Below are 15,740 nucleotides of genomic sequence, written 5' to 3'. Positions count from 1 at the left end.
TATATGCAGGTTAATTTATTAGTTCTTCATGTTGTCAGTGCATCTTCAAATTGTCAGTGCAAGATGAGTATCTGTCTAATCCATTTATCAACTAAATAAGAGGGTGCCCTTCAACATTCTTGCAGAAAGACAAGGTGTGTTACTTACCTGTGTTGCTATAAAGTTCCTCTACAGAATCAGGTTTTGATATGTCTGGTCCAGCGCTCGCAGGGTGGGAAGGTCTCCTTGGGAGGAGATGGTGTTGCAGGTCCTTGCACCCCCTTTTAACTTGGAGTATTTTTTTCTCTGCTTTTCAGGTGACCACTTGAAAGTCTGCTCACAAGGCTACACGTGCTGCTCTCAAGAAATGGAGGAGAAGTACAGTCAACAGAGTAAACACGACTTCAGAAATGCTGTCGTGGAGCTTAGTAATCACCTACAAACCATGTTTAGTTCCCGATACAAGAAGTTTGATGGTAAGTGCATTGACCTTGAACTTGCTCTCCTTGGGATAAAATGTAAAAAATCCCCATCCTGTTGTTCTCGGTGTGGTTGTTCTTCTCTGCCTCCCCCTTTGCTGGGGAAGTTCACAACTCGTGGCTCGGAGGGCAGAGCATGCCTTGTTTTGCAATCCCTTGAGAAATATTTGCTGATTATGACTGCTTGTTTCCCAAGGAAAGAGATCTTTCTTTCTGATTAATCTTTTGAAAAAACATTTTGCTCCCAATGTAAGATTGCAGTTAGCTATTTTGCTACGTCCCCGCAGTGTGTGTAATTTTTAACATGCACATCTGGCAGCCCCTATCCACAGAAATGCTGATCTTTCTCTGCGTGTTGTGAACCAACAGGATTTGTATCCATTTCCCTTAGCCTTTGGGGCTAAGCAGAGCAGCAGATAAATAACAGAGCTGGTTTTGTGCGAAGGCCAAGGGTTCAAGTGTGATGCAGGGTCAGAATCAAAATGAACAAAGTCTCGGCTGAGTTCCCATCGCTCAAGTGACGCTAACTGCTGACTGATAAACAAATGACTGGTCTCGACATTGCCCTCGATCTGCAGTGGTGTCCTCTCAGGCTGGGTTTCCATAGGGCATGCCTGGCTCGTGGGAGCTGCAGGAAGAAACTTGCTCTCGAGACAGGGGCACACACCCTTCCTGCAGTGCCCATCTTGCAGCCAGGCACCTTTCTTTTGAGAATGCCTCTTGCAAACATCTGAAGTTGATGCACAGGCATCAGGTACAGCACCCATCTGAGGTTCGAGTAGCACCTCTTGGTTTTGCTGCTGAGCTCTTGGTCGTGGCAGTTTCTGTGGGGCTGTGCAGGAGTCTCGGTGCTCCCGGTCGCTGTGGCTCCTGCCTGGGTTGTCCTTGTTGGCTGGGGGAAGGAAGTGACACCCAGTTGCACTTGGAAATATCTGAAGAGTCAGGTGGACTAGGTTGCTGAGGTGGTTGTTCTGCTCATACATTATCACTGTTGTCTGATAGCAGAGGGCAATTCTACTGTGCAACTCCTGGATCTTTTTCTCCTCTGTTTGGTCATTGGTTAACTTGGATTTTCTACTAATATCTCAAAGTCCATGTCTTGAACCTCCCTTGGACCTCCTCTATACTAGTACAGTGGGTAGCAACCCCTTTCTTTCAAAAGGGATTGGCACTTGGGTGAAGAAAAAAGTCCCTGGGTATGAAATTGCAGTGAGTCAAAGCGGAATTACGCAATCACGTTGATAGCATCAAAGTCTGCTAGCTAAATATTTCCCTCTTAACCTCTGTTGTCTCTACCTGCTACTACACCAAAGAGGTGATAGAGAAGCAAAGTGTCTAGACTTGCAAGCTTATTAAATGCAGAACAAGACACTTAATGAAATCCAGCCCACAGATAAGCCCTTTCAAGAGGAACTGCATCTGCTTCACCTTAAATGAACGACGAGGCTTTATGAAATGCTGCATTGGAAGAAAGAGCGTGCACAGTTCACTGTATTAGCATCCCTGACGTGGGGCAGACGTATTGCTAGGTGTGTCTGCCTGTTTGTAGGGTTGAGAAATGGCTTCAGGGCTGCATGACAGCAAGAAGATATTAAGCTAAGCTGAGCTGGATACCTGTCAAAGCAGAAGGCTTCAAAATGGGTGAGCTTTGACAGGGAGCCCTGTGTGAGCTGTTTTGCCTGTGCTGTGTGGTTCTTCCATTAGCCCCTCGCAGCGTGCCCTGTGCCGGTCTCGTTCTGATCTTAGCCGTGGGAGTCCTTGACAGGCAAATCAGGAAGGGGATGGTGTGATCCTGTTCCTGGAAGCTGCACTTACTGTGCCCAGCCTGCCCCTGAAGGGTGTTTCTCTGCCCTGTACGAAACTAATGAAGGAGAATTGGCAACCTCCTCAGCTTGTCCCAAAGCCTAATAGCTCCATCTTTGAGTGTTTGCTAATAACAGATCCAAATCTTCATTTGCTGCAGACAAAGCTGATTTATGGATTTTTTTTATTTTTTTTTTAAATCTTCTATGGGGTGGAAGCAGAGATTAAGTGATTACTACCATCCTCCATCATTTACCTCTTGGAAGACTTTTAATCATGACTGCCGCTCTCCTTCCATCAGAGTCACCTGGAGGCTGAAGGCACCTCTTCTTCAGCAGCACTCCTGCTGATGGCTGGGGCAGGTTGAGGAGTTTCCCCTCTGAGGTCCTTAGACTCTTCTGGAAAAGTTTTGGAGTGCCGTGCCCTAGACCACTGTGGTGATTTTGTTTAAGAGCCTGCTGTTGAGTGGTTGGCTGCTCGTGGTGTGGTGCTTCCTTCCTTCAGTTCTGGTGCTTGGTCATCAGGTCAGCTGTGGTCAGCTCTTGCACCTTTGAGTTCCTTTTTCCAGTGTAATTCTTCTCACGCTTTTTGATGTGATGTGCCCACACTACAGGAATGAGAGACCCATATATTGGTCCTGATCTCTAGGGATGAAGTTAGAAAAGTGCGAGATCCCTTCCTTTGCGTGGGCCCATGCTCCGATTTTAACATTCGCAGCTCTTTAGGACTGCCTCATTAGTAGCTAAATCCATTCAAATGAAAATAAAGCTGACAGAAAATGAGCGTGCACCTTCCTCTGTTTAACAAGAAATCCTCTGTGCTACAGCTGTGTAGCAGGCAAAATGAGTTATTGCAGAGGATGAATTCACTTCACTTAACTGGTTGCCCCGCGAGTGGGACCGACAGTCCTCTTGCAGGGTGACATATCCTCGTGCCATGAAAGGCCACTCCAGGATGCAATTCGAGCACCAAACTATGTCTTCCAGCTCTTTGGAAATCTTTGCTGTGGATTCTCTGGCTGCTTATCTCTCAGCCTTGACATTCAGGTCTGAAAGGAGAGGCAAAGCCGTGCTGCCTCCGTTATGTTCTTGACCTTTGCAGCAGTTGCTGCTGTGAAAGGACGGTCGAAGTGGCGGCAAGTCCTTTGGATGAAGGCTCTGATGCCCTGTGGCTCTGGGAGCGTTTGCATCAGCTGTTGCTGGAGTGCTGTTTGCTGTTGGAACTGTTGCCAGAATTGCTCTGATCTGACACCAAAGCCGTACAGAAATGGATTATCTCCTCTTAATCGGGAGCATGGAACAAGCGGCTGATTATCCATCCCCAAAGGGCTGACCAGAAGTCATTTTGGCTCCTAATGCGTAATGTGACGGTGTCAGATCCTGCTGCGTGTGTTTGGTTTGCAGGCACTGGGAGAAGACTGGAGCTTTGGAGTCCCATATCTTGATGTATCCTGTCTAAATATTTGCTTGCAGTACAGCTATCTATGCTCCTGGGGATCTCTCCTGGTGTAATTTAAACCACTAGCCTGATCTCAGTGCAGCAGTAAGGTATATATTTGCAGCAGTAAGGGATTTTTTTTTTTTTTTTTTTAAATAAAAAAGGCCGTGGAAGTTGTTGGATTCCTTGTTGCTAGATGTTCTTAGAGGTGAAGTCTTGTGGGTTTTTTTTTCTGGCATATGTAATCTCAGATCCATTTATGGGCTTCATTGAGAAACTAGTGAGTGAAATTCTCTAGCCATGTAAGCATCTCCCTCTGTGATGATGACAACCATGAGAAAGCCACAAAGCTGTGTCACTGTGATGACATCTCATGCCACAGAAGCAGCTGTAGCAGTCGGGGCTTTAAACACACACCTCTGTCCACCACCTCTCTTATTTTAAAAAAGCAACTAAAAAAAAATAAAAATCTCCTTTGCCACGTCTCATCTTCACCAGTTAGTGCCCTCCCTTTCCCTCTCCCAGGAATTAACCACATTAATAGGATTAATGGTGACATTGAGACTGCATAAATGATTGGTCCTGTTTATTAAACTCGAACTTTCACCTTTTTTGCCCTTTCATGCTGAAATTTTCCATGCTGGCGTCTGTGCTAGCCAAGCAGTTCTTTGGGGAAATTGCTCAGCTGTTTTGAGGAATCGGAGCAGGGACAGGACATAGCCCATAACTCTTCAGCATTTCCGCTAATCTGTTGCTTCCTAGATAAGATGTTCTTATTTTTTTCCTATAGAAGACACTTCCTGAATCTCCTGGAAGATGTAACTGTCATGTCAGGCCTTTTCTGCAGACAGAAATTATTTTCTCTAGGCTGGTTGCAGACCATCTGCCCTGGGGGACTGAGCCTGGAGAGGGCTGTTTGTTCTCCGGCCCCTGCATTTCATAAGTGATTTGCTGTTGCGTGTAGCCAAGTCTTACCTTGCTTCTGCACACTCTCGATTTAGAGAAGGTGAGCGAGCTGTTGCAGCCTTTGTTGTACGGGAATTGTCTGTCAGGAGGCAACTGTGAGATGGTCTGTCGCTGGGGCTGGGCTAGCAGTAGACTTCGTGTTCCCAGTGCCCAAGCAACAGCAGGATTTATGCAAAATGGCACAGCCTGAGCCAGCATCTGGGGAGCTATGAAATGCTGAGAGTCCCATTTATGATCTGCTTCACCTGAGTTTTCCATTATCATTTGAGATAAAACAAATATAGAAATGTAAACCAAAACCCTTTTGGGATAATAAGCAAAAAGAAACCAAATCCTAGCAGTGGGAGCTGGCCAGGAGTCCTTGAGACTGTGGTGCCCCCTCCCCTCTGCTGCGCAGGGACCGGGCAGAGGGGCTGGAGAGGAACCCCTGTTCGTGGGCCTCGTGTGTATGTTGAGCAGAGTAGCCACAAGTATAACGTGCAGTCGCACCATGCATCTTTGAAGCATCCCTGGGTGCCCTTGATTTTTCTAGTGCAAGCCCTGTGTTACTTCTGAGTGCATGAATTACTTTGACTAACTGGCTTGTGACTGAGTCTGAGTGACTAGTCTATGGGGGCACTGACCTTCCACACTGAAACTAAGGAAAAAAACCCCATGAAATCTCCTTTCTGAATTTAGTTTGTGTTGTTCTGCTAACCCTTGGCTTTGAGCTGCTGTCTCCGGGTAGGAGTTACCACAGAGGTGTGCTGGGACAGTGGGACACATGGGTGGGAAATATTAATAACGGGGAATGAGGCAGAAGGGATGAGGGAAAGCTTTCAGTGGTTTCCTTTCTGCTGCTCCAGGCAGTATGGAGGCAAACAGTGAAAGATGAGCCCCACAGGTGCCCAGCCTGCTGCTCCTATAGTTAGAATTTGGCAGATGATCGGGGCACTCTGACTTACTGGAATAACTGCCCTTTGGGGACCTTCATCTCAGATTAACTCTTTTATTGGAAACTGCCTGGAAGAGCAGAGACCTGGGGCCTCATCCTGCTCGTGTGGCAGTGTCTATGGCACCCAGGACCACGGGGTTAGTCCTGGCTGTGGGTGCAGTTATCTCTGCAGGAGTCAGCTCCATATGTGCAGCACAGCAGGAGTGCTGAGAGGAAAGACCCAGTGAACCTTTGATGTTTGCTGTACCAGAACCCTGTGGTATTTGTGCTTCTGAATAAATCTATGTGGTGGGGAGAGCTCTACCATTCCAACCCATCCTCTAGTGAGTGTGCTGATGACGACTGCATTGTTAGCACACAAATATTAGAGTGGTTTTGTCTAGCTGCTGCCACTGGTGTCTCGATGAAGGCACAACCTCATCCTTCCCTCTCCAGAAAAGGATGGCACCAAACCTCATACCAACCAGGGCAGGGAGTGGTAGGAATATCTCTCAAATTTTGCAGAAGAAGAAGTTGCTGAGAGCCAGTCCTTCAAACTTGGTTTCAGACCTGTGCTTACCCAGGGTAGGGGTGAAGGGATTTAGGAGAAGCAGGAGGGAGCAACCACCAGCGCACTTCCTTTAGAAAATCCCACTGGTGGGCTTTTGTTTGTGCTGTCCCACTCACTGCAACAGTACTGAAACAAATTGTCTGCTGTCTGTGCCTGGAAGTTTTGTTTATTCTTTGTTTTCATTTAGCTGGCTCCTCTCCATCTGGAGATTTTTCAGGACGTACATAAACCACTGAGTTTTGTTCATTGAGAAGGGTGATGCTTGTCTGACAGTGGTGGGGAGCAGTCCTCTCTCTTGGGAGGCTCAGAAAGATCCTGAAGTTAAGTTACCTCAGAAGGAGGGGTGCTCGCAGGGGATGAGGCTCCTGCCCATAGTAGGGGGGAAGAGAATAGATTTTGTAACTGAGCAAAGGCTTCAGCAATGGGCAAAAACGTTTAGGTATGCCCTTGGAGGGAACAAAGATTCTTCTGCTGTGTCAGGTCCAAGCAGTTCTGCTATTAAGATCACAGGTAAAGTGTTCTTAATCTTCTGGGTTTTTTTGCCAAAAACAGAGATGGGGGCAGCATGCTTTATACTTGGCTACAGGAAATGTGCCTCGTGCTCTCTGGTTACTAATTGCTGTCAACCAGTCAATGAGGTATTGTTTGTCTGTTTAAAATTAACTCTCTCTTCCTCCTCCCTGCACAAAGGAGCCACCTAGGCTATGGGCTGGCTGGGATTGCTTGTGTAGCCCTAGGAACTGCTCCCCTGGATGCCAGTTGAGCTGGTGGTGTTTTGGGGTCTTGTGGTGGGCTTGGGGGTGTGATATTCCACCGGTGCAGATCTGGAACTATTTTGTTAGTGTTACATGTACTGTAATATCTTAGTGTCCAGCCATTTGCGTGCTGGATGAACAGATGAGAGGTGGCCCTAGCTTGAAGAGCTCTGTGTATAAATATAAGGAGATGAGGGGAACTGAGGTAATGGGGAGTAAGGAAACCATCCCCACCGTTCAGCAGCACGGATCCTCCTCAAGCTTTTCAACAGCAGTAGGAAAGGGAGGTGTGGAAAAATATGTATGTGTGACATACCCTAGTGAGTGTCCCAGAAAGCTCCTCTGAATTGGGAGTATGCAGGAGGCAACCTGAAGGAATTTTGTTTCAGATTTTGCGGGTGATGTTTGCTGTTTGGGGTGGGAAGTTGATGCATCAGTACCACATGGAATTAAGTCAGCAGGCCAAAGCAGCTGAGGAATAATAGATGTGTTTGAAAGGTCAGTTGAGGCTGAGGAATGGGTGCCATGAAAGTTAGATGTGGGGGGACGAGCAAGCAAATGGAGGGAAAAGAAGCAGCGGCAAGGGAAGTGTGTTGGGGGAGACAGCAGTTGAGTCGTGGCCGTGAGGAGGAGGATGGGAGAGCAGGGAATAAAGGACCTGCTGCTCAAGAAGGAGACAGTGTGGGGGTGGTGGAGAAACCCACTGTAGCTGACACAGAACAGGACATGTGAGCAGCGATGGTCCCTGGAAATAGTGGCAAGGAGGCTGCAAAGCCTGGGCTGGTCCTGCTGTGTGGGATGGGTCAAGAGGGGACCATGGGTGTTTCTGCTGTCGCTGCTTTCCTCATTCATGGGATGACTGCTGTGTGCAGCAGGATGAGATTTGCTTCTTGAATCACAGACAGCAATTTGGTTTTTCCTCTTCCTCTATTGGTTCCTTTAATGAGCTCGGTCTCAACGTGGTGGTGGTGGTGATCTTGGACTGTGTCTTATCTTCTGCCCTGCTCTTCTGGGCTACTGGCTGTGGGTGAAGTTTATGCCCTTGGGCCCTTCAGAAACAAGAAGTTCTAGAAATCCTTTGGTGTTCGTTTTTTATTTTCCTCCCCTCCATGAGGCTGCAGCTCAACTGTTGTCTTGAAACCTTTAGCTAATCAAGCAAAGTTTGGGGAGATGTTGTTGTCCCTCCCAGCTCTCTGAGGTTCACATGTGGGGACTGTTGCTGTGACACTGGCATGATTTAAGACTGTACTACTTCAAACTCCGTGGAAGAGTTCTTCCCATGTCAGTAAGTGCTAACATATGTTTGAAAACAGGACAGAGAAACAGCTTGTGGATTTGCCCTGCCCTTCCTGAGTTCATATTCAATAAATGTGTTAACACTACATATTCATCGGTTTCTCAACACTTCTGGAAAAAGGTTGTTAAGCTAGTTTGTTTTTCCCTGGTGGAAATTACAAGTGCGGTATATGCAATAAAGGAAGTGAAGGCATATTAAAAATAATGAGGCACATTTAGAAGAAAAAAAAATATCTCTTTTTCCTTTGGAGTAGGTGGAATGGCTACAGATGGCTTCACCTTCGAGGTATAAAGAGCTGTGAAACATTCATCTCTTTTCCTCCCAATTCCTTTTATCTGCCTGGATCGAATTTTGCTTCACGTGGTAGGAGCAGCTGCAGGGTGGAGTTTGCATCCACAGATGCTCCTCTGCTGGGACGGTGCCGGTGCCGGCCCCTTCACGGCTCAGCCTTTGGGACCGTGGCTCTGGCAAGGCTCTGGGAATCTGGCTTGCTCTTGTGGACGTTTTAGGAGTAAACCATTTTATGAGGAGATTTAATTAATCTCTTTGTGGCAATGTTCTCCTGTACACTCTAGAAAGTATAATTGTCTATACAGACAAGCAAATTAAAGGTTTTGGTAAGAGAGACAGCCCTTAATTAATTATGATCTGGACAACATATTAAAAGTATGCCCAAAAAGCTGGGTAGCAAATTATCTGAAACTAATTAATTGTACCCGTAAAAATTCTGCATGTTCCCTCTGTGTGTTTGAGCCTGGCTTTATTTGGTTTTTTCAGGTGTGTTGACTAATGACATGTCTACTGGGTTGTCTGTTTGCATAGTTAATTTGGAAGCTTCAAACAGAATAAGGCCAGTTGAAAACATAGCTCTGAACTAAGCAAACCTGGTGGCCTTTGAAATGTAGCATGTCCAGGCACCTTTGGGAGGAGAAAGATGCGTGGTCTCCTTTTGGAAAGACACCAGCACACCCAAGTATGGCCAACAGATGGGCATCTGCAGGGAGCACGTTGGCTCAACAGCCTTGCTGAGCTCTTGGATAAGACTCCATCTTCTTCACCCAGCAGTTAAGGTTTCCTCTGCTCCATAAAATGTGGATTTTTTTGATGTTGAGCCCTGGGTCGCTTATGTTTGTTTGACTCTTTGCAGTTGCTGGAAGAGGAGCAAGTGGGACGTTGTGGAATGCTGTTACTTCTCTGCGTGAAATTAAGTCTCTGAAGTAAATGTGTTTAATTCCTGAAGATCAGGAAATTCAAGGCAAAGCTTTGCACTTTTACAGTGGTGGACTGTGGATTCAGTCCTGAGGACTCCCTACCCGGGGCATGGCTGGAGGAGCAGAGGACACTAGTTCTCTGGTCCTGCTAAGGGACAGCCAGTGCTAGTGGTGACAGGAGGCAGCTTAGGCCAGGCAGTTCTGCTCCTTCTTCATCACCAGCATTCTCAGGGAAATGCCAAACCTGCCTGTAGGTAAATGGGGACATGCGCCTTTGCTGTGTCCATCTAATTTCCAGGAGCTGCCTTGGATTTCAGTAGGACTATGCCCTACAGCAGTGGGCTCTCCTCATCAGAAGCCCTCTTAATAGATCTGAAAATGTTAGCAAATGGAATAGGAAAAGGCTGCATCCCTTCTTACTTGAAAAAAAAGAAAGGAAAAATTATATTTTCAGATGAGACCTATGAATCCAAGATCAAAGAAACAGTATTGGGTACAAAAATCCAAGGAAATGGATATATTGTATGGAGGTGGGATTTGCCCTGGGCTGTGCAGTGGGTCGAGTGATGGTGTTTCTTCAAGTAGCTTGTGTATTCTTAATTTGGAAGAAAGATTTTTGAATTGTTTTGGCAGTGGAAACTGATGTCATGTGGAAACACCTTGGGGAGGTGAAGTGCTCTCCTGTGCTGGGTTACTGGCAGGGCTGGTCTGCCCTCAAGCTGCAAACAGGTAATACATCTTACTAGCTGAAAAAGAGGAAATTGCCAAATAACTATGGTTATGTTTCCCACTGTGCTCTTTTATGGATGGGTTTGTTCAAAAGCAGAGGTTTTTTTAACTTTTTTTTTCCCCAGGATTCTTATTGCAGATAGGTTGCATCTTATTACAGATATGTTACATCCAGTCTTTCTTACCCTTTTGTGACATCTCTAGGCTTTCCCCGAGTGTGGGGCATTGAAATTCTACCCTGAAACTCAAATGTTTTAAAAGAATAAACAGAACCCAGAGCTGTCGGTTGCCTGACTGCAGATTACTGCCTTTTCTATCTCTGAAAGTTAATTGCTGTGGAAATGTCATCTTCCTTTGAGCATCAAAGTCCATAGTGTCCACAGGACTTATTTTGCAATACAGACAAACGTTACAACTCCCTCCTTGCCGTTAGGAGATGTTTTGTGTTGCTGGTCCCACCGGGCAGCAGCTCAGCTGCTCTCTGTGGACAGAAGGCAATGCTGGCTCACCCCTCACTCATCCTCCTGAGCATCACCCCGAGTGACAAGGTCACTGTGCACCTCTGGTTCTTAGCGGAGATGGGTGGATGCAACGATGGTAAAAAGTGGACTTGCTTCTGTATCGGGTTGGACCAGAGCTGGCTGAGCACTGTTAGCGCAGTGCCTTGTCTGTGGTCTGTCTGTCCACTCCGTGTCATCTCTTGGTGACATCGTGTCACCCAGACATCTCTCCATCTCTTAGCCACGACAACCAGGGAGCCCTTCAAGCCGTGTGCTGCTCCCACAGGTCGGTTTGTGAAGCCCTTCCCGGCGGCGCGCGTGCTTTTTGCCTGCTTGTCGACAGAGGGGCCAGCCCTTGTTCTGGGCGTTTAAACAAGATAACTGGCGGGAGGAGAGAGCCTGCCATCCCTCTAGATAGCAGCGTCTCAGAGAGCACCGGCAAAGTATGATTTGTCGTCTGTGAAAAATGTTTGCGTTTGACAGCTTTTCACAGGAAGCCTGTCAGAGTGATAATTTAATGAGTACAGATTGCTTGCAACACAGCTGTAAAACGTGCTTTTACAGTGCTGTAAAATAAGCAACCGAGGCCTTTGTGTGTTTGCTTTGTTTGAGAACAAGTCAACTTCTAATACAAATGAAAGGTCGTCATTTATTTTACCCAGCAAACAGTCAAGACATAAGAGAGCAACCTGCCATTTTTCTTCTTGTGCTGGCAGGGTTAATGCTGGGTTACCTTGGTATTTGCTAATCAGCTTGGTTTTATGAAGGGGAGAATTAATATCTAATTAGATGTAGGGAGTTACTAGTCAGATTAGCATTTAAGTCACAAAAAGGACTTTTGGGCTTTCTTCTCTTTGTTGCGGATGTCTGTGCTGTGCGTTTTGCAGAGGAAGATGCTGCCGTGCACGTCCCACTGCTGGTTCCGTCCCTGCTTGCTGTTGTGGGGTGGTCCCTTGCCCCTGCAGCTATTCTTGGCATCCTTCCTCCCCCTGCCATGCCAGGAGCCCCCCGAGCATGGACTCCAGTCACCAGGGCACCCCTGGACACCAGTCACCGGGACATCCCATCCATCATGGTTTCGGGACACTGGGGAGGAACTTTGCAGGGAGGCGGGGTGGGTGCTGGCTCTGTGCTGCAGGCAGCCCCCTCCCTGTCCACCCCCCTTTCTCGTCTGAAAAGTGGCACTTGAGAACGGGTGTTTTCTGCCTATGAAAACGCTGGCTGGTCCTTGAGCAAGAGACAAGGCTTTGCATGGACGCGGTACTTCCTTCAGCAGGGCTGTGTTGGGGTTTTAGCGGTGGTTGGGTTTGGTGGGAAGTTTTTCTTTGTTTATGTTCCTTTTGGCCTAGGAAAGCTGCTGGAAGACGACAGGTGCACAGGTATTTGTTGCTAATTAGGTTGCTTTTTGATTTGTTTTTTTTTTAAGGATAATTAATGAATGTACCTGGTTCTAGCCCACATAAAAAAATTGCTGTGAAATGAAATGGTCTGAAGTCTGGATGCAGTTTATTCAACTTCCACTTTAGAGTGTCACCAATAAAATGAGTTTGGGCAGGAGAATAAATTGGTTATGGTAATATTACTTGAGATAAGTTTCCTGGCTTAAAACATTGCTTTGGGTTCCTTTAGACTGGTGGTTGGAACTATTTAATAGATTTCTCATCAATGTAATTTCAAAATCTGATTCTTTTTGAAGAGTTTGTTGGTGCATCTGCCAGCTTTTGTGCCTGGCACAAAAGTATTTAAATAAACAGCTTATTTAGTGATACTAAAAGGTCTGAGCAGAGGAAGGAAGTGAGCCTTCAAAATGATTAAGTGAATTAGAAATTAATATACACCAAGCTAATCTCTGTAGTATAAACTCAGCAGAAAAAAAACCTTCCTGGAGAGGAAATGCCAGTCATGGGAACGAAAGTGGAGGTTCCTGCTGCTATTGGACAGAAGACGTGTTGGGTGTTTGAAATCAATCTCTTCTTCCCTGGATCATTTCTCTTGTGCTCCTAAGAGGCTGCATTATATACAGCCGTGTCAGACCCTGAGCCCCATGACTTTGCTTGTCAGGAACTCGAAGAATGTTTCAGTTTTTCCAGAAAATGTTTTCTGTGTTAGGCTTTGTTTGTACTGGAGCACTTTGAAGACGAAAATCTGAACTTCAGCATACTTTTAATATGTTTTTAACAAGGTTTAAATTCACACTAGGCCAGAATATTCCCCCCCCCTCCATCCTTCTAACAACTTCTGCCTCTAAACATTACTCCTTTGAGGATTAAAAAAGCCACAGAGGCATGTTTTATTAAAAAATATTTATTGAATATGAGTCACAGAAAAGCAGAGGTCAGAATCCTCAATTGCTGGTGGCATGCGTAAAATAATACACTTCCTTGCTGGGGCTGTGCGTGGCGGTGGAGGGGCTGTGCCTGCGCCCCGGGATGGTGGCGTCCCCCACGGGCTTGGAGCAAATGGGCGGCACCGCCAGCACATGGTGGTTTGTCCTGGCGGCACCTGCCCTTGCTCCTTCCCAAGGCCACATAGCATGGAGTTTTGTTCCAAAAATGGCCCAAATGCATTTGGCTTAATGGATCCCTCCCTTTTTTTTTTTTTTTTTTTTTACTTCAATACATCTACACCAAATCCCCAAGGTAAAGGCTTTGTGGTATGGTAATCTCATCTGAGACCCACGTGCCAAGGCTTTGGTGGCACTTCTTGGCAGGGGATGTTCTTTAAACTGACCTGGCAGATGCATCTGACGTGCCAGGCGTCGTCGGGTCAGCTCGTTATGGGTGTCGGAGGCGTACGTGGCACTGCCAAGACGTGGTGACGGCGCTTTGGTGGCGGCTGCTCTCTGGCACCGGGCTGTCTGGTGCTCTTGGGGGGTGAACCGAAGTAGGGATTTGCCTTTAGAAAATTATGAAACCCAAAGGCCCCCGTCCGTCCTTTGTCATCTGAAAAATCTCTTGTCATTCTTGTGCCAAGTGTTTAGCCCTTGGATTTTGAGCAAATCCTGGGTTAATTGTGGGGCTTTTTTTTTTGTACTGCCACAAACGTCTGAAGCCCTGTCTGCAATCAAGACCAATTAGGTAATTAGAGACAGGCCTTGCCCTGAGACCTGACAGACTTGCCAGCCGGGAGAAAGAACCTGCAGGTAGATGTTTGGATTTGTTTTTAAAATGTATTAAAATTTGTTCATTTTTGGGGGCTGGTTTATGATCATTTCAGAAAATGTATTGACATGAACTGAAAAGAAATATTTGTTTGTGCAAAACGTCTGTTTAACACAAAAACTCACCTTTTTTTCTTTTTGCTTTCCAGTAGTTTTGTGCTTTGAAATTACTTCTTTTGAGGTGATTGAATGGTAACATAAGAAACTGGCTTCTTTAAAAATAATTTTACTGACTTTTGTCATAGTATTCAGGTTTGCATCAAAAGAGATTTCGCTCGTGCAAGTCTTCCAATCTGGAGAGAGGTTGGGGGAGGGGTTAGTTTAGGAAAAGCAATCAACAATTTTCAGAGATAGAAATTGAAAATTTAACCTTCCGTTTCATTTGAGTGAAGATCTCATTGTGCTGAATTTAGCAGTTAAGCAGTAGTCATAGAAGTGTGCGAACACACAATGCGATGCCCGTGTTTACTGCATCTTCTCTTCCTATTTTGTAGAGTTCTTCAAAGAACTTCTCGAAAACGCTGAGAAGTCGCTGAATGACATGTTCGTGCGGACGTATGGCCGTTTGTACATGCAGAACTCGGAGCTCTTCAAGGACCTCTTTGTGGAGCTGAAGCGGTACTATGTGGGCGGCAACGTCAACCTGGAGGAGATGCTCAACGAGTTCTGGGCGCGCTTGCTAGAGCGCATGTTCCGCCTGGTCAACCCCCAGTACCACTTCACGGATGAGTACCTCGAGTGTGTCAGCAAGTACACTGAGCAGCTGAAGCCCTTCGGGGACGTGCCGCGGAAACTCAAGCTACAAGTGACACGAGCGTTCGTGGCTGCCCGCACCTTCGCGCAGGGCCTCGCTGTTGCAAGAGATGTCGTGAGCAAAGTGTCCGCGGTGAGCTTCGTCTTGTGGTTATTCCCGTGTCCCGTGGACCCGTGATGGGTAGCATCTTCCACTGTTGTCCTGACTAGGTACCTAAAGGTGGTAGTTGAGCGCAGGTGGGACCAAACTCAATGTAGGCTGTGGTAGAGTCACATTCTAGGGACAGCACTATCCCATGTTTGGATGTTCCCCAGGTTGATGCTGTTCTCTTGTCTGGGGAACAGCAACAAGCAGGAAATTAAATACCTTCTGCAGTGGAAATAACCATGTTTGCTTGTCTAGTGGCCGTAATATTGCCTTCAAATTACAGCGAGTCATGGAGGCTATGGGCACCTATTATGGAGCAGCTGATATTTTGCTCCTTGCTCCCAGGTGCAGGAGAGGCTATTAGTGAGAGCAAACAGTACTTTTATGATAACAGTAAGCCAGAGCGATATGCACAGGGCAGGAGCCAGTTCTTGGTGGCACACACGCAGTGAGTTAGACCTCAGACTTTTATGGTAAAGTCACTTTTTTAGGAGTGAAACAGATGTGATGTGCTCATCTCTTGAATGTTTACCTTCCTCTTCTCATAAACTGCTTTGGAGCAGTTAACTGGAGTGATTTTTTTTTTTTTTTTTGCATGAAATTTGTCTTTAATCTGAGTTGCATGGTATAAGGGACAGGTGTATTCCATAATTCCCTTAAAGTGATTGTGTAAGATAACAAATATTAGTGGTTTCCTTTTAACAAACTCAGCTCATTTACTGTGGGCTATAGAATATTTAGTGTAATCATTTAATGAGGCAGAGAGGTTTACTTCCTACCTGGTTATGGAGTAACAAAATGCCAGGCTGAAAGGACAGACAGTGGTTTGACTCATCCTAAGTGTTGGGGGAAGAAAAAAAGAAAAAAGTAGCAAAACAGAAAGGAATAGCTGCTCAGATACTCTTAGAAGCAAAATGCAATTTTGGAGGCATCACAAGCAGCGTTGTTTATCGAGATAATAATTCAGATTGCTTTGACTTACAGGGGAAATACTCAAATATTGTCTCACTGGAAAAAAACACACCAAACTCTGCTTCAG

At 46.2% G+C, this 15,740-nt stretch overlaps 1 protein-coding gene across 1 annotated transcript in view; it reads left to right on the top strand.

The window, feature by feature from the left end:
• The first annotated feature begins 298 nt into the window (after positions 1 to 298).
• Positions 299 to 15,740, top strand: part of GPC4 (glypican 4) — a 35,323-nt gene continuing 19,881 nt past the window's right edge. The window contains exons 1-2 of the mRNA XM_009878939.1: positions 299 to 455; positions 14,295 to 14,686. Coding sequence (XP_009877241.1) covers positions 347 to 455; positions 14,295 to 14,686 — 501 coding nt within the window. The 5' untranslated portion in view covers positions 299 to 346. The remainder of the gene's footprint in view (positions 456 to 14,294; positions 14,687 to 15,740) is intronic.

Source organism: Apaloderma vittatum, unplaced genomic scaffold, assembly GCF_000703405.1.
Source record: "Apaloderma vittatum isolate BGI_N311 unplaced genomic scaffold, ASM70340v1 scaffold13891, whole genome shotgun sequence".
In the NCBI taxonomy this organism is placed as follows: domain Eukaryota; kingdom Metazoa; phylum Chordata; class Aves; order Trogoniformes; family Trogonidae; genus Apaloderma; species Apaloderma vittatum.
Note: the sequence above shows the minus strand (reverse complement) of the source record. Positions and strands in the feature narration are given on the sequence as shown.